Source organism: Pelodiscus sinensis, chromosome 4 (genome assembly GCF_052426305.1).
Source record: "Pelodiscus sinensis isolate ZL-2025 chromosome 4, ASM5242630v1, whole genome shotgun sequence".
Lineage (NCBI taxonomy): Eukaryota > Metazoa > Chordata > Testudines > Trionychidae > Pelodiscus > Pelodiscus sinensis.
In genome coordinates, this window is record NC_143055.1 from 2,890,113 (window position 1) to 2,911,199 (window position 21,087).

At 60.4% G+C, this 21,087-nt stretch overlaps 1 protein-coding gene across 1 annotated transcript in view; it reads left to right on the forward strand.

Annotated features, from left to right (window-relative positions):
- Positions 1–21,087, forward strand: part of ATP6V1B1 (ATPase H+ transporting V1 subunit B1) — a 56,958-nt gene extending 35,871 nt beyond the window's left edge. The window contains exons 5-14 of the mRNA XM_089777721.1: positions 4,489–4,566; positions 5,175–5,314; positions 10,973–11,074; positions 11,982–12,079; positions 13,751–13,874; positions 14,774–14,924; positions 17,219–17,301; positions 17,737–17,841; positions 18,228–18,357; positions 20,095–21,087. Of these exons, the coding sequence (XP_089633847.1) occupies positions 4,489–4,566; positions 5,175–5,314; positions 10,973–11,074; positions 11,982–12,079; positions 13,751–13,874; positions 14,774–14,924; positions 17,219–17,301; positions 17,737–17,841; positions 18,228–18,357; positions 20,095–20,261 (1,178 nt within the window). The 3' untranslated portion in view covers positions 20,262–21,087. The remainder of the gene's footprint in view (positions 1–4,488; positions 4,567–5,174; positions 5,315–10,972; positions 11,075–11,981; positions 12,080–13,750; positions 13,875–14,773; positions 14,925–17,218; positions 17,302–17,736; positions 17,842–18,227; positions 18,358–20,094) is intronic.

The following is a 21,087-nucleotide window of genomic DNA, read 5'->3' on the forward strand; positions in this document are numbered from 1 at the left end:
CAAGCGACCGGGCCAGCAATAAGGGGCTGATTTTGCATTTGCAGCGTTTGCTTTGTCAGCGTGAAGCGTCGCTTTGCTCTGTTTACCCTGGTCTCACCGGCCCGGAGGCAGGGGCTGCAGGTCGGGCGACCGGACACCCCGAAACCTTCAGGGCCAGCCCCATGTCCCCAGATCTCTGAAACTGGCCGTCCAGCCTGGATTCTCTGGACTTTGCATGGCGGGCAGCGTTGGGGGGTAGTAGTAAGCCACACGGGTAGCTCTGTGAACCTGCCGTGAGTGCCAAATCCAGCTCTGGGCTCTGAGGCTGGTCTCTCTAACGGAGCTCACCAATGGCCCCTTTCCATCAGCCAATGTGTGGAAGAGGCATGGGCGGCGGGTGAAGGCCCCGCCGGGGAAGGCAAGCTGAAGTCTCGCCCCTTCTGCCTGAAGCCCCACCCCTTCCTCAGACCACGCCCCTTCAACAACCTCCCTGCCAACCCCGCCAGCCAAGCCCCACTCAACACCAGGTGAGGGCCGGGGCTGCCACACACCGCAGCCCCAGCCCTCCCCGGCCTCTGGGCTGCCACGTGGCGCGACCCCAGCCCCTCCTGGGTGGCTGGGCAGTGCAGGCAGCTTTGGGAAGGTAATGCCTTCCCTTGCCTCCGTTCCCTGCCGCCCATGGGCAGAGGTGTTCCACGGCCCGCCCTGAGTCCGAGCTACCCCAGTGTCTGGGCGGAGGCGCCTCGTTTGTCCTCAGAGCCCCTCCAGGAGAGAGGAAACCCAGACACCGTACCCTGCTGTGCCCTGCAGCATGGAGTGCCCAGCGTGAAGGAGCGGGCGTGGTTCACGCTCCCCAGAGACAGCCGCGCAGGCAGCAATGGGCCGGCGCTCCGGCAGGAAGAGCCTCGCTGGATCTCCAGGGGGCGTCCGCTGGGCAGCAGGCGGAGATGCTGGTGGAAGCTGCTCACCTGGAGAGAGCCACGGCCGGGGAAGGAGGCCTGGGTTAGCGGGGGGCAGCCTTCCCCCACACAGCTGTGAGCGCAAGGCCCAGCCAGGGGGCAAATCGGGTGCCCTCCTCCTTGTTCCTCATGACCTGCGTTAAGTCCACGAGCAGCCCCCGCAGAACCCCGTCAGCCCCAAACCCGCCCGCCCCACGCCGCTCCCCCCGCGCACACTGCGCCTGTGTATAGATCGGCACCCAGCTGTCACCGCGCTGGGGAATCGATAGCGCCGCGTTAGCACCCCCCCACGCCGGCGATAGGCCTCTCTTCCGGCCCTTTAAGAGGGCCAGGGAAGCATTGTCCCTTGTCACTGCGGATAAGGATCAATAGGAGATGGGGCTGGGAAGAGGGAAGCAGGGACCATGAAAGGTCAGTAACCTTGGGGCTCGCTCTGCCGCTATTTGTCTTGGACACACAGCTGTTTAATTTAGCACCGAAGCAAAAGCCGGGGCGGGAGGTGAGAGGCGGGGGGGGGGGGGAGCGGCTGGAGGAAACATCTAGTAAAACAAAGCACCTGGGTAATTAGGGCTGAGCCAAAGCCCCCCCGCGCGCCCCCCCTCAAGTCAGAGACAAGAGTCCCTGAGCTCGACTCAGGCGCTGACAGCCGGCTGGATGGGCAGGTGTCTTGTGCAAAATGGCTTCTGCTTGCAGCCAGCCATGGGGAGAGCCCTGGCATTGGAGGAGTGGCCCAGGGGTTTGGATGCCAACAAGGGACGCTGAAAAAAAATCTTGCTTGGATCCCTCGCTCTGCCACCAGTCCCAGCAAGGGACGGGAACTGAAGAAGGTTTGCAACTTTTCTGAGCTTAGAAACCCAGCACTGGCACATGCAGGGTTCTCCAGGAAGGGAGCCAAGCCCAAGACAGGTGAAAGGGGTGTGGTTGGTGTAACAGCCACACAGTGGATTTGAACTGGGGACTTCTGGAGCTTAGTATAGGAGTCTCTACAGCCTGAGCGGAAAGCCAGCTGGTGCACGCCTTGGATTGCAGCATGTAGAGCTCCCTTGCTCTTCTCTCTGGCTGTAAGTGGTCCAAGTGCCACCACATTACATCGGCACATGTTGTTTGCTTCCACCCAGCCGTCCGGCTCTCTCGGGACTACAGGTTGAAACTCTCTCATCCGGCGCCCTTGGAACCAGCCCAGTGCCGAACCAGAGAATTTGCCGGATCAGGGAGGTCAATATTGTCGGGCAGCATTACCTGCGCTTCCACCGCTCGCTGGGCTCTGAGAAGACATTAGGGCTATGTCTACCCTGGCAGCTTCTTTCGCAAGAACTGTTTTGCGGAAGAGTTCTTGCGCAAAAAGTCTTCCACAGGAGCGCGTCCGCACTGGCGTGTGTTTTTGCTCAAGAGATGTGCTTTTGTGCAAGAGAGTCTAAGGCAGTGTGGACGGTCTCTTGCACAAGAAAGCTCTGATGGCCATTTTAGCCATAGGGGTTTCTTAGAATCATAGAATAATAGGACTGGAAGGGACCTCGAGAGGTCATCGAGTCCAGCCCCCCGCCCTCAAGGCAGGACCAAGCTCCATCTACACCATCCCTGACAGATGTCTATCTAACCTGTTCTTAAATATCTCCAGAGAAGGAGATTCCACCACCTCCCTTGGCAATTTATTCCAATATTTGACCACCCTGACAGTTAGGAATTTTTTCCTAATGTCCAATCTAATATTCCCCTGCTGCACTTTAAGCCCATTACTCCTTGTCCTGTCCTCAGAAACCAAGAGGAACAAATTTTCTCCTTCCTCCTTGTGACACCCTTTTAGATATTTGAAAACCGCTATCATGTCCCCCCTTAATCTTCTTTTTTCCAAACTAAACAAGCCCAGGTCATGAAGCCTGGCTTCATAGGTCATGTTCTCTAGATCTTTAATCATTCTTGTCGCTCTTCTCTATACCCTTTCCAATTTCTCCACATCTTTCTTGAAATGTGGCGCCCAGAACTGGACACAGTACTCCAGCTGAGGCCTAACTAGTGCAGAGTAGAGCGGCAGAATGACTTCACGAGTTTTGCTTACAACACACCTGTTGATACAACCTAGAATCATATTTGCTTTTTTTGCAACAGCATCACACTGTTGACTCATATTCAACTTGTGGTCCACTATGACCCCTAGATCCCTTTCCGCCATGCTCCTTCCTAGACAGTCGCTTCCCATCTTGTATGTATGGAACTGATTGTTCCTTCCTAAGTGGAGCACTTTGCATTTCTCTTTATTAAACCTCATCCTGTTTACCTCTGACCATTTCTCTAACTTGCTAAGGTCATTTTGAATTATGTCCCTATCCTCCAAAGAAGTCGCAACCCCACCCAGTTTGGTATCATCTACAAATTTCATCTTGCGCAAGAAATTCATGTTGCCTGTCTACACTGCCCTCTTCTGGAAGAGCTCTTGTGCAAGAGGACTTCTTCCTCATGGGGAAAGGAATAACTCTCCCGGAAGAAGCCCTGTTTTCCAACGGTCTACTGTAAGGCTACGTCTAGATTGGCATGATTTTCCGGAAATGCTTTTAACGGAAAAGTTTTCCGTTAAAAGCATTTTCGGAAAAGAGCATCTAGATTGGCACGGATGCTTTTCCGCAAAAGCACTTTTTGCAGAAAAGCGTGCGTGGCCAATCTAGACGCGCTTTTCTGCAAAAAAGCCCCGATCGCCATTTTCACAATCGGGGCTTTTTTGCAGAAAACAAATCTGAGCTGTCTACACTGGCCCTTTTGCGCAAAACTTTTGCGCAAAAGGGACTTTTGCCTGAACGGGAGCAGCATCGTATTTCCGCCAAAAGCACTGATTTCGTACAGTAGGAAGTCAGTGTTCTTGCGGAAATTCAAGCAGCCAGTGTCGACAGCTGGCAAGTGTTTCCGGAAAAGCGGCTGATTTTCCGGAAAAACTGGCCAGTCTAGACACAGCCTTTATGTACTTGCGCAAGAACACACGTGCAGCGTAGACACCCGGCAAGTTTTTCCACAAGAACAGCTGTTCTTGCGCAAGAAGCCGCCAGTGAAAACATAGCATAGGGGTCAATGTGAGCTAAATCACAGCCTGGAACAGAGGGCCAGGCCTGGGGGCTGTAAACAAACTTTATAGGACTGCAGGAAACTTGGCCACACCTCTGATAAGAGGACGTCCGGCTAACTCAAAGCATGCCTGACCACGGATGTTGCCGGGCTGAAGAGTGCCGGATTAGAGAGGTTCCGCCTCTAATGACCTGTCTTCTCCATTTTTTGCCGTTCCCCCGATCTTCGCGCCATCAGCAAACTCTGTAAGTGATGGCCAATGGCCCCTCTAATCTCTTCCATCCATGTGCAGATTTTTTCCATTCCCATGTGGAATAAATGTTGCTGCGCACCAAGGTGCGTGCGAATGTGCACCACCAGTAAAAACCAAAAGCTGAGCTGCGGGCACTCTGCTAATCAGCTGGGCTATGTTGGAATCTCTCCAAATGTCGTGGTGATGACTCCGTGATCTTCCAGGCCATTGGAGAAAATGTTACCGAGCCTTTATTTCCCTTTGCAGGCCGGGTGTTTAACGGTTCTGCAAAACCCATCGACAAAGGCCCAGCTGTGATGGCCGAAGATTTTCTCGATATTAACGGTAAGCTCCTTGCAATGGATTAAGATGGTAACAGATGTTGAGCTCATGATCTAAGGGGCCAGGACCGTGTCTTCCCATGTGGTGGAATAACAGCCAGTGGCCCTTTTAGCGTCAGTCACAGCAGAGTGTCCCAGGAGAATAAGTCTGTCCGTGGCTATTAGACAAGGTGGGCAGGGATCGATGCTCCCTCTAATCTTTTTCATCCATGTGCGGAATAAATGTTGTCACATGCACCAAGGCATCTGCAAATGTGCACCACCAGTAGGAACACACACCTAGCTGGGGGTGCTCTGCTAATCAGCTGGGCGGCGTTTGAATCACTTTGAAGAGACCGCACAAGCGCCCGGCGTGCAGGGAACACTGGCAGGGACTCCGCCCCAAATCCGGTGTCTGTAAACCTCTGACTGCAGACACTGGGAACCGGCGACAGGGGAGGGACCGCCCGATAGTTGCCCTGTTCTGTTCGTTGCCTCGGCTGCACCTGGTTTGTTCCTATGAGCAGCCCAGCAAGCCGGGCCGTGCACCCCTGCATTTAAAAGTGACCCTACAATAACAAACCAGGGTCCGTGAGCATCTTAGCAATCGCCCCTCCTCCTTTCCTGTTTCAGGGCAGCCCATCAACCCTCACGGGCGCATATACCCCGAGGAGATGATCCAGACGGGCATCTCGCCCATTGACGTCATGAACAGCATCGCCAGGGGGCAGAAGATCCCCATCTTCTCCGCGGCCGGGCTCCCTCACAACGAGGTAGGCCCTCCCTCCAGCCCGCCCTGGCCCCCCGGCACCGGGGGTGGCCAGGGCATGGGGGCGCCTGGAGAAGCGGGGAGCCGTTGCTGCTGGAGAGGTGCTGGAGCTTGGGCCCGTGGGGCACTGCAAGCGCTGGGACCAGCAGGCCCGGTTGCCATGGGCGTTTCCTGGGGGGCGGGTAATGCTGGCTGTTGTTTGAACCCCCTGTTCCTAGCTGGCCCAGTTTGCCATTCCCAACAGCTGCCCCGCAATGGCTGGCTGGGGGGCATCCCGGGGGAGCCGCCCCTCAGGGCCTCTTTGCCAGCAGACCAGCCCAAGAACCCCCCGGCACCCCCAAATCCTGAAGCAGGGAAGCCGCAGCCAGGGTGGGCCTAGGAGAGGGCACCAGGCCCTAGAGAAGGTCTCTCTGCATCAGAGCAGAGACCCACACGGCCTAGGTCAGCTCATGCAAAACGTGTGGGCTTGCCCCAAAGCGCTGCTCCATACACCCCTCGGCCTCCTGCACCCCTCCGTCTCGGCCCAGGGTGTCACAGGATGGTCTGGACCCGAGGGGATCCCCACTCTTGTGCTGGTGGTGGGGCCCGCCGGACAGGAACAGCACCCCTGGCTCTGGGTGGGGCAAGCAGGCGGCTTCCGTGAGGCCTCCATCCTCTCTGACCGGGGAGGTCGATTCATTGCCCGCTTCTGGTGAGAAGCCCCCCCGCTGTCGTGCACTCGCTCATCGCTCTGCGGGGGGGCGTGCCAGCCCCACACGAAGGCCCAGGCCGGGGAACAGAGGGGGCTAGGCTGGGCCGGGCAAATGCCATCCCTCAGGCACTGCTGAGCAGAACATGGGTGAGGGCACCAGAGTCACTGGCCCCGGCCCCGAGAACCGTAATGAACCAGCTGCCAGGCCCCAGACGGAGGCATCGGGACCCATTCAGGTAGTGCAGGACATAGCGGAGTCCCGGAGAGACCCTTCTGTTCAAACCGTGGAGCCCAACCTCGGCCCTCACCGCAATCTCCCCCAACCCGGCCTCCCGAGTCCCAAGCTAGCAGCCGTCCCCTCGTGCGTCTCTCCGCGACCAGCCCCACACCGGGAATAAAGCCACGCCCTGGGACCCAGCTGCGCAGCTGCACCCCGCAAATAAGAAACAACCGAACCTCACAACAAACGTTTTGTAGGCATCACACTGGCTGAAGTGTTCAGTGAGTCTTTAGGGAGAACTGGGGGGGGGGTTGCAGGAATCATTCCCCAAACAGCATAGGGGAATGAGTTCGTGACTAACCTCGGAAATGGACACTTTGTCCAGCTATGAAAGCATACGGTGTTTTCCTAAGGGAAGGCCTGTGTGGGCAAGGCACACCAGGAATCGTGGATTCGATGTCCTACTCTCTTGACACTGTTTCCAGGAAAGCTACAGCTCTGTGCCTCAGTTTCCCCAACTATAAAACGGGGAGAGTGCGGCCACATCTCCCTTCATGAGACACTTTGAGATGATGGTAATAATATATGAAAATGGAAGAAAGGTGAAGCTGACAGCAATCAGTATCAGTCAGAAGCTAGGAATTATAGAAAATTGATAAGGGAAGCAAAAGGGCACATGAAAAAAATCGGCGAGGAGTCCTGTGACACCTTATAGACTAACTGAAGTGTAGGAGCATAAGCTGACGAAGTGGGTCTTTGCTCACGAAAGCTTATGCTCCTACACTTCAGTTAGTCTATAAGGTGCCACAGGACTCCTCGCCGCTTTTGCAGATTCAGACTAACACGGCTACACCTCTGATACGGCTACACCTCTGATACATGAAAAAATCGATGGCCAGCAGAGTTAAGAATTGTAAGAATGAGGTTTTGAAGTATATTAAGAACAATAAGACTTCTGACAGTGGCACTAGTCCATTACTGGATGGTAAAATGAGATTTATTAATAATAATGCAGAAAAGTGACCAAAATATTTCTGTTCTGTATTTAGGAAAACCAGATTGTATAATCATATTATATTATATGATTACACAATTATATGGTGATGATCTTCCAGTCTACTGGGAAGTCAGGGGGCTGTTAAGCAGATGCGTCTAAAGTCAGACACTTTGAAATCAGAAGCTCAGACCTCTTTGCATCCAAGAGTTTTAAAAGAGCTGGCTGAGGAAAGCATTGTCCCATTAGCGCTGATTTTCAATGTACACTGGGACTGTGGGGCAGATCCAAAAGCTAGCCCTGGAAAGGAGTTCCCCAGGTGGGCTGTGCGCTGCATGAAGGAATATTTCCTTTGGTTTGCTTTCAACCTGCTGCCTAATCATTTCCTTAGGTGACCTCTGATTCATGCAAGTAGATACCTTTAGGGGAAAGTAGTTTGCTCGCAGGACGGAGGCTCCGGAAGCGGCAGCGATGCTGAAAGAGCTGTGGGGGTCATGGTGAAGAACCAGCTGCACACGAGCTCCCGGTGCGGTGCTGGGGCCAAAGGGGCTGGCGTGATCCTTGGGATCTAGAATAGGAGCAGTGAGGTTATTTTACCTCTGGGGTGACCGTGCTGGGATCCTGTGCCTGGGTCTGGGGCCTCCCATTCTAGGATGCTGATAATTTCGAGAGGGGTCAGAGAAGAGCCAGGAGAAGGAGGAGGAAGCCTGCCCACTGGACTCAAGGAGCGTACCAAGGAGCCGGCTCAGGGGCACTGGATCACCATCTATCAGCATGTGCCTGGGGACAGATATTTAACAGCTCTGCAGCCCAGCGTACCAGAGTGTGGCCGGATCCAGGGGCTGGGAGTTGAGGCTAGACAGCATCAGATTGGGAAAGCCATGGACATTTTCAATAGGGAGAGTGGTCGGAACAATTTGCCGGGGGCTGTGCCGAGGTCCCTGGGGCGGACACTTTTTCAGCCCCGGAGGCCAGCTCTGCTCCAGGGCGTGTTGGGGGCAGGTCTCCGGCCTGGGCAGAGGAGATGGTGACAACGGACAGGTCTGCCCCGGTGCTGTGTGACGAGCCCGGCAAGGCTACCCCAGCCAGCAGGAGCCGGCGCCGGGCGGGGCTGGCGCAGGAAGGGCAGAGTGCGCTGAAATGCCAAGCGGCGTGCGCCCTGCTCCCAGCGCCTCGGTCGTGCCCTTTGCTGAACTCGAAATACCAGCTGGATCTATAAACGCAACCGGGGCGGCAGCACGCGGGGCTCCGCGGCCCGAGAGGCGATGGAGCAGCAGCAGCGCCGGCCGCCCAGCGAGGCCGAGGTGCAATCGGATGGAAAACCCGGCCTGACAGATCCGGAGTGACAGGCCAAAGGGAGGGTCACGGAGCCAGGCCCGGTGCGGTGGGTGCCGCGGCCTCCGCCAGAAGTGGGCAGGGATCGGGGAGCGCAGCCGGCGGTAAAGGGCAGGGAAATAGTTTCCTCCATGGCCCTCTCTTTGGGGGATCGGGGGCGCTGGTAGGTCCACGTGCCTGTGTGAGAGCCAGGCCTCCACGTGGCCCCCTCCCCCGCCTCTGCCGTCCCATCTGGCTCCCAGTCCAGCCCAGGCTGCCCGCTGCCCCGGAAGGGTGCGTGTGCAGTGCACACAGCTCGGGAGTTTGCATCCTGCAGATGGCAACCAGCAGACTCACAGCTGGGGGATGTTTGTGCAAATGCATGCACGCACACACACGCACATGCATGCGCACCCCAGCACATACAGACATGTCCACACATGCCCTCACACACGTATGTACACATATATGTAAACGTGCACATGCATGCACACACCTGTATGCATACGCACACTCACATCCATGCACGCATGCACGTGTGCACACATACACACGCTTGTACACGCATTCACATGCTTGCACACACCCATTAGTTGATTCCTGCAGCAACAGGCACTGGGGAACATGTGTGCACATGTACACACGCAAACGCACACATACATGCACACACACATACATGTAAATGTGCACATGCATGAACACACCTGCACGCATACACACACTCACATCCATGCACACATGCACACACACACACCTGTACACATATTCACATGATTGCACACACACATTAGTTGATTCCCGCAGCAGTAGGCACTGGGAAACATGTGTGCACATCTACACATGCACGCACGCACACACGCGCGTGCATGCACACACACAAGTTGATTCTGTCCAGCAGAGGACACGGGGGACGCGTGTGTACATGCACACACACACACACACACACACACACACACACACACACACATGCATTTTAATTCCATCCAGCAGGGGGTGGTGAGACACCCACACACCTGCTGCATCGCCAGCTCCAAAACCTCCCAGTACATGGGTCTAGCTGGAGCGCCGGCCTTTCTGACCCCTGCTTCCATACGGGCTCCGGCTTCAGCAGCGGGAGCGGCCTGGCTTGTGACCCAGGTTCCCAGGCCGGCCCCTCCCAGACCCCATTCTCCTGGGCTCCATCCCGCATCGGTCCCCCCTCTTCCACGGCCGACTCGGTCCTAGCGTGGCCGATGCTGGGACTGAGCCCAGACCCGCCCCAGCTGGACACACGAGTCGCTACAGCCCGAGCCCCAAAGCCAGGCTGCGGAGGAGGGGCTGTAGCAGCCCCCTCCCATCCTGTGGGTCAGGCTCAGAGCAGGACGTGACACAGGCTTGTGGCTTATTACGACTATTGTTGTTTGTTATTTGCACGGCCTGGGAACCTGGGTCACAAGCCAGACCTGCGCTGCGCCAGGCGCTGCAGCGATGTAGGAGAAAAAGGCCCCTGCACCCCAGCGGCGGGGCCATAACCAGCATGACTGCAGGGGAGAGATTTGGGGGGGAAGGGGAGAAAGAGAACGAGGCGGTTTGGGGGATGTTTACAGGGAGCAACAGCAGAGAAAGCAGCAAGGGGGTCACCCAATGAAATGAACCGGTAGCAGGTTTAAAACAAACCAAAGGACGTTTTTCTTCATGCAGCACTCAGTCAACCTGTGGAACTCCTCGCCAGAGGATGTGGTGAAGACCAGGATTTTAGCAGGGTTCAAAAAAGAACGAGATAAATTCATGGAGGACAGGTCCATCTGTGGCTATTAGCCAGGCTGGTAGGGAGGGTGTTCCTGGCCTCTGTTTATCAGAAGCTGGTTATGGGTGACGGGAGGGATCACTGGATGATTCCCTGTTCTGTTCCCTCCCTCTGGGGCACCTGGTGTTGGCCACTGTGGGCAGACAGGACACTGCGCTGGAGGGACCTTTGGTCTGACCCCGTCTGGCTGCTCTTATGGGCTTGTCTGAAAAGAGACCGAGGGGGCGGTGGCGCCGGGGCAGCAAGGGCCGTTTGGAGACCAGCTTTGGCATCTCAGGGGTGCGTGAGAGCGAACAGGATGTGGGGCTCGGCCGTGTGGGGCCTGGACAGAGACCGTGCAGCTGATCTTTGATGGGTAGCGGCGGGAGGCAAAGAGAGGGGTGCCGTGGTCTCCGGGCCGGGCCTGCGAGAAGGCTGGAGCAGTGGGTGGGCAGGAAAGGCCGTATCCCCGTTCACTGAGCTCTGACCCAGCTTCGGTCTCCATCGGCCGACTGCTTTGCTGGGCTCACCCCCGGGCAGCTCGGCCCTCTGGCTCTGCGTCGGGCTCAGGCCGCAGACCTAGATCCAGGACCCGGGCATCTGGCTCCGAGTCGGGGCTGAAGCATCGGCCCAGCTCTGGCTCCGATCCCGCGACTCTCCCCCCCTCCCCCCCCGCAGATCGCCGCCCAGATCTGCAGGCAGGCCGGGCTGGTGAAAAAGTCCAAGGACGTGATGGACTACCACGAAGAGAACTTCGCCATCGTCTTCGCAGCCATGGGGGTGAGTCCCGCCGGGGGCCGGGAGGCTGCGGAGGCGACGGCCCAGGCCTGGGGGCTGGGGTCAGCGGCGCTTGCTCGGGGCAGCCTGGGTGTGGGGCTGAGGGTGGGTGGCAGGGTGGCACCGGAGCTGAGCCAGGGATCAGCCAGGGCCTGCGGGCAGGGGCCGCCTTGCAGACCACGGCTGGAGGGCAGGGGGAGCACGGGGCCCACGGCTAGATTATGTGTGTCTGCAGGATGCCCTCCCCCAGCTCTCAGGCCGCGGCGGGGCTCTGACCCACAGGGGCGGCTGGTTCCCCTCCAGCCCCGCCTCCATGGCCAGGGCACCCAAAGCTCCACGTGGCATCACCCAAGAGGGATCCGACGTCCTGCCTTGGGAGCCGCCGCCAGGGAGGGCAAGGCAGGGGGTGAGGTTGGCCGGGAAGGACGCGGAGCCCCGGAACTGCGGCCCGGTCCCCTCGGGCTTTGCCTGGGGTCTGGGAGACTCCCCCCGGGAAGAGCCGGGTGACACGGATCAGCAGCCCCTTGCTCCCCCCTGCTGGACAGCTGTGTCCTTACAACCGGCTCCGCTCCCAGCCGCTGGCACAAGCTGCTTCCCCCAGAGCCAGGGCCGGGTGCCGGGTGCCTGGTGCCTGGTGCGTGTTGCAGTAGCCGGGGGAGCCGGCACTGGCCTCCCTAGAGGAGAGACTCTGGGACGGAAAAGCACAACAGGAGGCGACTTACGCGGACGAGGTGGGGTCAGCGCTAGAAACCAGGACTCAGGACACGTGGGGGGTAGTCCCAGCTCTGCCCTGACTCCCCGAGGCTCCCTGAGCAAGCCACAGCCCCTCCCCCTGGCCTCAGTTTCTCCATCTGTGCAATGGGCCCGGCCATGCTGCTCAGCTCCGCCCCATTCTGTCTGGCATTGGCAGGTGAACATGGAAACCGCCCGCTTCTTCAAGTCGGACTTCGAGGAGAACGGCTCCATGGCGAACGTGTGCCTCTTCCTGAACCTCGCCAACGACCCCACGTGAGTGTGGCCCACGTGAGTGTGGCCCCGGCCTGTCCTCGAGGGACTGGGCACTACCGTAATACACCAAATAGCCATTGAAGTGTACAGCGCCTAGCGCAATGGGGCCCTGTCCATGGCTAGGCACCTGGGAGCTACCATAATACACCTAATAGCAGCTAAACTGTACAACACCCGGCGCAACAGGGTCCTGTCCATGGCTAGGCACCTGGGAGCTACCATAATACACCTAATAGCAGCTAAACTGTACAGCACCCAGCGCAACAGGGTCCTGTCCGTGGCTAGGCACCTGGGAGCTACCATAATACACCTAATAGCAGCTAAACTGTACAACACCCGGCGCAACAGGGCCCTGTCCATGGCTAGGCACCTGGGAGCTACCATAATACACCTAATAGCAGCTAAACTGTACAACACCCGGCGCAACAGGGTCCTGTCCATGGCTAGGCACCTGGGAGCTACCATAATACACCTAATAGCAGCTAAACTGTACAGCACCCGGCGCAACAGGGTCCTGTCCATGGCTAGGCACCTGGGAGCTACCATAATACACGTAATAGCAGCTAAACTGTACAGCACCCGGCGCAACAGGGTCCTGTCCATGGCTAGGCACCTGGGAGCTACCATAATACACGTAATAGCAGCTAAACTGTACAGCACCCGGTGCAACAGGGTCCTGTCCATGGCTAGGCACCTGGGTGTTACTGTAAGACACCTAATAGCCATTAAACTGAGCAGCACCCGGCGCAACAGGGTCCTGTCCATGGCTGGGCAGCTGGGTGTTACCGTAAGACACCTAATAGCCATTAAACTGTGCAGCAGAGCTCTTGGGCACTACAGTAATACAAATAATAATACTGAGACATGGAGCCTGCAGGCACCTTAGTCTTGGCGTTGAGCTCCCTTCCCCCAGTGTAAATCCGGAGTCGCTCCGTGGAAGTGGATGGAATTGCTCCGTGGTAAGTGAGAAGAGGGTCAGACCCCTGGGCCTCGTTCTCTCTGGAGTACTTCCACTGAGGTCATTGGGTCCAATCCCCCAGTGCATTATGGGCCCAAATGCCACCTTAGGGCGGGGCACGTCTCTCTGGGCGGAGCTTACACTCCTCTGCCCCGTGCATGCTACAGGTGGGTCCGGCCTCCTCCAGCATCCTCTGGAAGGTGCCTCCGCTCCTGCCGGGGGTGCCAGTCCTGCTCATGGGCCAACGGAGCGTTGATTCCAACGGGTGCCGGAGCGGAGCCCGGGGCCCGATCCTGCAACGCGCAGGGTGCCCTCACCACCCCTTGACATCAGCTGGAGAGGCAGCTGCCTTCTCCCTTGCAGATTTCACTGTCGTGGGGGTTCCCCGCTCCTCCCCGGGACCCTATGCTGAGAGTGTAAGGCCCTGACTGCCCCCTGCTGGACGGACTCGGAACTGCTCCCTGCTCGCCTTAGGCCCAATGGGGAGGGCCGGGTTTGTGGCCGGGGGCTCCGAGCAGGAGTCACATGGCCAGGGTGCAGCCAGGGCGTCCCAGTTCCCCGGGGGCACGCTTGGGAGGGAACCCCCGGGTCAGCGACGCCCAGCTGGGACTGTGCCCCGAGGAGCCTGGCCTCTGGCCGCGGTGTCGCCTTTGGCGGGGGGCTGCGTGGTGCCCTAGGCGACCCCCCCCCACTCACAGCCCTCTCCCCCGCAGGATCGAGCGCATCATCACCCCGCGCCTGGCGCTGACCACGGCCGAGTTCCTGGCCTACCAGTGCGAGAAGCACGTCCTGGTGATCCTGACCGACATGAGCTCCTATGCGGAGGCCCTGCGGGAGGTCAGCGCCGGGCGCCGTGGCTGGACCGCCCCCACCCCCCGGCCTTCCCCTGTGAAGGGGCCAGGCCGGGTCCCCCTGCCCAGGGAGGGGCCAGGGGAACTCAGGGGTGTTATGCCTGGTGGTGACCCCGTTCCCCATCCATTCAGTGCCATGCCCCCGCCCGGCGTGCACAAGAGGCCGGGTCAGTGTTACACGTCCCCCCGGGAGGGCTGGCTGGGGGGCAGGGGATGATCATGTGGCCGACTTTCTGCCCCAACCTTCTGGGAGCGTCTTTCCTGGCCAGGTTCCTTCCTTCCGGCCCCTAGGCCTCCCCCCCGCCCCCCGGCTGCGCCCGGTCTCAGTGGCTGCCGGGCCACACGCTCGTCGCAGGAGCTGGGGATGGGCAAGTGACTCAGCTCACACCTGCCTCCGTCCTGGCGCCACGTGTGGCTCTGCCGTTGCCGGGGGGCTAATCTGCAAAGCAGCCGAGGGACCAGCCATCCTGGGATTTCCCGCGCCGATGCCCTCCGTGGCTCTCTCTCCCTGCGCCGTGGCCCCCCCGGCCAGTCCTCCCCCTGCTTGGAAAAGGAAGGGGGCTGGACTAACCCCAGGGAGCAAGCCAGAGGAGGGGCAGGAATGTGAGCTGAGGGGCAGCAGGAGGGTGTCAGTGGGGGGCAGAGAACTGTGGAGGGGGCAGAATTGCTGCTAGGGCCCTGCCCCCGGGCCGGGCATGAGAACTGCACAGAGTCACCAGCGGGGGCGCTGCAGCTCCGTGCCACAGGCCCCACACGTGCGGGTTGGGCTGACGGTGGGAGGGGTCCGCCCCACAGGACCCCTTGGGAGGATCCCAGGCGGGGGGGGGGGGGGGAGCAGGGCTCTCTCCTGCAGCAGTAACCCCTGCCCCCGGCTCTTCCCCTCAGGTGTCGGCAGCCAGAGAGGAGGTGCCAGGCCGCAGGGGCTTCCCGGGCTACATGTACACCGACCTGGCCACCATCTACGAGCGCGCCGGGCGCGTGGAGGGCAGGAACGGCTCCATCACGCAGATCCCCATCCTCACCATGCCCAACGACGGTGAGTCCGGGCCCCGGGCGCAGCACCTTTCATGCGGCGTGAGCAGACAGGATCCCCACAGCTGGCCATGGCCTGCACCCAGGGGGGCAAATTTCAGCAGGCGGCCGTGCCCACAAATCCGAGGGGGGTGTCTCAGCAGGCAGCCGTACCCACACACCCACTGGGGTGATCTCGGCAGACGGCTGTATCCGCACAACCGCTGAGGGGATCTCAGCAGACGGCTGTGCCCGCACACCCCGTGGGGGGGATCTCAGCAGGCGGCTGTACCTGTACACCCCGTCGGGGGGATCTCAGCAGGCGACTGTACCCGCACACCCCGTGGGGGGAATCTCAGCAGGCGACTGTACCCGCACACCCCATGGGGGGAATCTCAGCAGGCGGCTGTACCTGTACACCCTGTCGGGGGGATCTCAGCAGGCGACTGTACCCGCACACCCGCTGGGGGGATCTCGGTAGGCAGCTGTGCCCGCACACCTGGTGGGGGGGATCTCAGCAGGCGACTGTACCCGCACACCCCGTGGGGGGAATCTCAGCAGGCGACTGTACCCGCACACCCGCTGGGGGGATCTCGGTAGGCAGCTGTGCCCGCACACCTGGTGGGGGGGATCTCAGCAGGCGACTGTACCCGCACACCTGATGGGAGGGATCTCAGCAGGCGGCTGTGCCCGCACACCCCGTGGGGGGGATCTCAGCAGGTGACTGTACCCGCACACCTGGTGGGAGGGATCTCAGCAGGCGACTGTACCCGCACATCTAGTGGGAGGGATCTCAGCAGGCGACTGTACCCGCACATCTAGTGGGAGGGATCTCAGCAGGCGACTGTACCCGCACACCTGGTGGGGGGGATCTCAGCAGGCGACTGTACCCGCACACCTGGTGGGAGGGATCTCATCAGGCGACTGTACCCGCACACCTGGTGGGAGGGATCTCAGCAGGCGACTGTACCCGCACACCTGGTGGGGGGGATCTCAGCAGGCGACTGTACCCGCACACCTGGTGGGGGGGATCTCAGCAGGCGACTGTACCCGCACACCTGGTGGGGGGGATCTCAGCAGGCGACTGTACCCGCACACCTGGTGGGAGGGATCTCAGCAGGCGACTGTACCCGCACACCTGGTGGGAGGGATCTCAGCAGGCGACTGTACCCGCACACCTGGTGGGAGGAATCTCAGCAGGCGACTGTACCCGCACACCTGGTGGGAGGAATCTCAGCAGGCGACTGTACCCGCACACCTGGTGGGGGGGATCTCAGCAGGCAGCCAGGCCCACACACCCAATGGGGGCGCGGATCTTAGCAGGCGGCCGTGCCCGCACACCCGGTGGGGGGAGGTCTCAGCAGGTCCCGTGCTCACACCCAGCCACGTTGTCCCCCGCTCTGGTCATGATGCCTGCAGAGACGGGTGCAGCCAGACGCGGGGGTGTCGGACTCAGCTGCGCTCCCAGACAGTGGGGCTAGAACCGGCCCCCAGCACCCGGTGCAGCAGCTGCGAGCTACGCACACCCGCCGTGGCTTGGGCGAGCAGCGCTAGAGCCGTTACCCGCCCTGCGGGCCAGCCAGCAGGAGGCAGCAGCGCGCTGCAGGCTATGCCCAGCCCACAGGTCTGCCGGCCCTGGGGGCGAGCCAGGCTGGGCTGAGCTGTCCCGGCGGGGCCTGGCCCTGGAGCCTCCGCGTGGGAAGCAGGAACTGGAAAGGGGGAAGCTGCCGCCCAGGTCGGGCTCCGCCCCCTCTCGATTCCTTTTCTAGGGCCCACAAGTTCCCCTATTCGATGAGCCAGAATCCCTCAGTCTGCAGCCAGCCCCCTCCTCCCCAGCTGTCAGTGGAGAGCGGGGGCGGGGGGGGTTGCCCAATGTGGCTCCGAAAGCCTTGCCTCTTTGGGGGGCTGCCGGGGGGGAGGGCGCCCCCCGCTCCCGTGGAAATGCCCGCCGGAGGAGTCGCCAGGGCAGGACGGGCCTGCAGGGAGCCACGGGGGTGGGGGTTTCTGGGATCGTCCCGTGGCGGGTTCTCCCCCGACGGCAGGTTCCCCCGGGAGCAGCGGGAGGTTGGCCCGGAGGCCCCCCGACGGCACGGCCCCGGGGCAAACACGGCCCTGTCCACTTCAGTGGGCTGGGGCTGAGCCGTCCAATCGGGGGGGGGTGTAGCTAGCCGATGTGTTGGGGACGGAGACGGTCCCCGCGCCGATATTGGCGCCTGCTTCCCTCCCTGCAGGGGCCGCGGGGCGAGCGGAGGGGGCTGCCGGGCGGTGCGACGGTGCCAGGCCTCAGCGTCTGCCATGGCTCTGTCTTTCCCTTCGCAGACATCACCCACCCCATCCCCGACTTGACGGGCTTCATCACGGAGGGGCAGGTGTACGTGGACCGACAGCTCCACAACAGACAGGTGCGCCCCGTCCCGCTGTGCGGCCCCAGGGGAGCTGCGGGCCCCGGCTCTGACCCGGCCGCCCTGCTGGCCACGGCCTCGGGAAACCCACTGCCGAGGGAGAGGGCCCCTGGCACCGCAGGGAGCCGTGGCATAGCTCCTCCCGGGCGGCATCCCTAGCAAAGCAGGTGAGAGGGGTCTGGGGATCGGAGTGGCTAGAGAGCGGGGCACGTGGGAAACCGAGGCACGATCTGCCGCCCAGGGCACCGCGCTGGGTGCCAGGACCACCGCCAGCTGGGCCGGGCTCCCTCGTGGCTCATACGGCGCCTGGCTCTAAAGCGGGGGTCACAATCCCCACCTCCGGCAGGGGGTTCACTAGTGGGTGTCCGGGGGCGACACGCCCGCCGTGCAGGGCGTGCGAAGGTCGCCGTGTTCGTGTGCTTTCTGCCACTACAGATCTACCCCCCGATCAACGTGCTGCCCTCCCTGTCCCGTCTGATGAAGTCAGCTATCGGGGAGGGCATGACCCGGAAGGACCACGGGGATGTGTCCAACCAACTGGTAAGCGCAGCACTGGGGGGGTGGGGGGGAGTTGTCCATCCCAGCCCCTCTCGCCTGCCCTGTCATACGCCCAGCCGGAGGCTGCCTCTGTTTTCCCAGCATGTCAACCAGGTCACTGCGCTGGTTTCCCCAGAGGAAGCACAGACTAGTGGTTAGGGTGCTAGCTTGGGACACTTGGCTCAGTTCCCTGCTGTGCCCCACACTCCCTGTGCATTGCCCGGTCTCTCTGCCTCAGTTTCTCATAAAAGAGGAGAGACCAGCCCCGCTTGCCTCACTGGGGGTAATCACGTGGTGCCCATCACCCTAGCGTCTGGGCACCTCAGTCCCCGCACAGCCCTATTGCAAGCTCCCCATTCACCTCCCCGCCCTTTCGGTCGCCCGCCCAGTACGCCTGCTACGCCATCGGGAAGGACGTCCAGGCCATGAAGGCCGTGGTCGGGGAGGAGGCTCTGTCGGCGGACGACCTGCTCTACCTGGAGTTCCTGCAGAAGTTTGAGAAGCAATTCATCGCGCAGGGTAAGGGGCCGGCCTCCCGCCGGGCAGCCCAGAGCCAGGCCCGCAGGCCCGACAGGCACGCAGAGCCCACGTGTGGGCCGCTGGACGGGGGTGGGCACAGCCGCAGCGAGCCGCTGGGTTTGCCAGCCGTTCTCCATCCTCTCTTGGGGCCTGGCCACTTTCCAGCCCCCTGGAGCATGGGTGCCCCCGGCTGTCTTTGGGGGGCTCCTTAGCCATTCTCCAGCCCCGCCCGGGGAGCAGGGCTCCATATCCGTAACCCCCCGGGGCGTGCGTGACAGACCAGGCCAGCTCTGGGCACCTCTGAGAGCGTCAACTCAGGGAGAATTGCTCAAAACCAGGGCTCCATACGGCCCTAGACGAGACCTTTCCCAAACCGGCCACAAACCAGCCACACCGAGCGCTCCAGCTGCCAATCCAGCCAGCAGGAAGCCTCACAAGCAAAACCCCTCAGACACCCTCGCTCTCCCTGTGCCACAGTCAGCCCCAGGCCTGCCCACGGTGAGATTATAAAACCCGATCTCACCAACCCCCAACAGATCCTCCCGGTCCCAAAGAACCAGACGCAATTCTCGGTCAGTTTACACTTTGGATCTTACCCACAAGAGCACGTTGGGCCAATCCTTTAGCATCTACAATCTAAGGCTGCGTCTAGACTGGCAAGTTTTTCCGCCAAAGCCATCGCTTTAAAACTTGCCAGCTGTCTACACTGGCCGCTTGATTTTGCACAAAAGCACGGACGTGCTACTGTCCGAAATCAGTGCTTCTTGCGCAAATGCTTTGACGTTCCCGTTCGGGCAAAAGCCCTTTTCCGGAAATGTTTTTGCGCAAGAGGGCCAGTGTAGACCGCTAAGAACTGTTTTGCGCAAAAAAGCCCCAATGGCGAAAATGGCGAGCGGGGCTTTCTTGCGCAAAACCGCGTCTAGATTGGCACGGACGCTTTTCCGAAAAAGTTCTTTTGCAGAAAAGCGTCTGTGCCAATCTAGATGCTCTTTTCCACAAATGCTTTTAACGGAAAAACGTTTCCGTTAAAAGCATTTGCGGAAAATCATGCCAGTCTAGACGCAGCCTAAAGGTTTATTAACCAAAGGAAGAAAAGGTGGAGAGTGAGGTTGTTAAGGAGAACACGTTACATGCATCAAATCACCCAGTTCTCAATACAGGCTCTCAGCAGAGAGGTTACAAATTGCTAGCTTGAAAGTCTCTGCTGTACACCCTGTATTGGGATGGGTCCATGAGCCTTCCCGGCTCTCCGTCCCTCGCAAGGCTGCATCTGGGATCAGTAGCAAGACTGAAGACAAGCTGGAGAGTGCCTCGTGGAATTGTATGTCCATTCCTGGTGTCTCTCACGTTGGAGCGGGTCACGTGGCCACGTGACCTGTCTGGGTTTCTCATGCCAGCAGCAATGAGGTACTGGCCAGTCTGCAGGGCCCCAGGCCCATGGAGCGCTCCCAGACACAGAACGTCTACACTACAACAGAGCCGTGTTCGCAACTCCGCATGCAGACGTCACACAAGCACACGAGTAGCACACATAGACTCAGTAGGAAATAAGCTTTCATCTGACACCTCACATGGCCCCCTTTGTACAGACTTTGGGGCGACCCCCCCCCCCCCGTGGGCACAGCGGTGATCTGGCTGCTCCCTTTAAAATCCAATAACATGACAGCATGCAGCTGTCCAGCCGGGCCCCGGGTCTCTGCAGCCAGGCTCCCAATGCGCCTCTGTCCCTCTCCCCAGGCCCCTACGAGAACAGAACCATCTTCGAATCGCTGGACATCGGCTGGCAGCTGCTCCGCATCTTCCCGAAGGAGCTGCTGAAGCGCATCCCCGAGAGCATCCTGGCCGAGTACTACCCGCGGGAGGCCAAAGCGGCCGGCCCTCAGCACACTGACACCGCCCTGTAGCTGCTGACTCTGCCCGGCCCGATCCTTTGCTCCGGGCCCCCCACCGGCCTCCCGTTCCTTTCCCCGGTGGCGGGGCGGGCAGCGTGATACTTACCCCACCCGCAGCAACTGTGCCCCTTGGCGCTGACCCCGTGTGCCCCTGGTGGCTGGAGGCAGTGCTGCCCCAGCCCTGCCTCAGTTTCCCCATGGCATTCTCCAGCCTGCTCCGGCCGTAAATGTGACTGGCCCTCTGGTGCCCCTTGTGGGGTGACAGAGTCCCTCCGGTAATTGCAGCAAGATTTCCTCTTTAACCCCTGCCTGGCTGAGTTAACCCTGTTCACCAGGCAGGCAGGGCTAGGATAGCCCAGCCTCGCAGCCCCGATTCAGCCCAGCACGGATGGCTCCTCGCTGCCTCTGTGCAGTGGTCCCCTGCCCTCTCCAGTCTTCCTGGCCGGAGGCAGAACTGAGCCCTTCCCCCAGGGACGGAGCCTGGGGTGAGGGGTGCATCAGGGCAGCCCCCCAGGAAAGCTGTTCTACTGTCCCCCCCCCCCCCCCCGGCTGCCTGTTGGCTGGAGCAGTCTGGGGAAGGGGAGAGGACCCACCTCCGGGAAGGAGGGAGAACCGCCAGAAATAGTCCACGTCCCCGGGGGTTATTTTACTGGAAACCAAAAGGCCACTTTGGTCCCCAGGGTGCCCCTGCCCTGCTCTAGGGTGTCCAGATCCCTCCCTCCCAGGCTCTGGCGCCCATCTTCCCAGCTCCGGGGCCTGGCTATTGACAACGTGCCCTGGGCTGGAGCCTGCCACGGCGCGCGGGTCCTTCACCCTCAGTAAAAGAACGTGGGGAAAA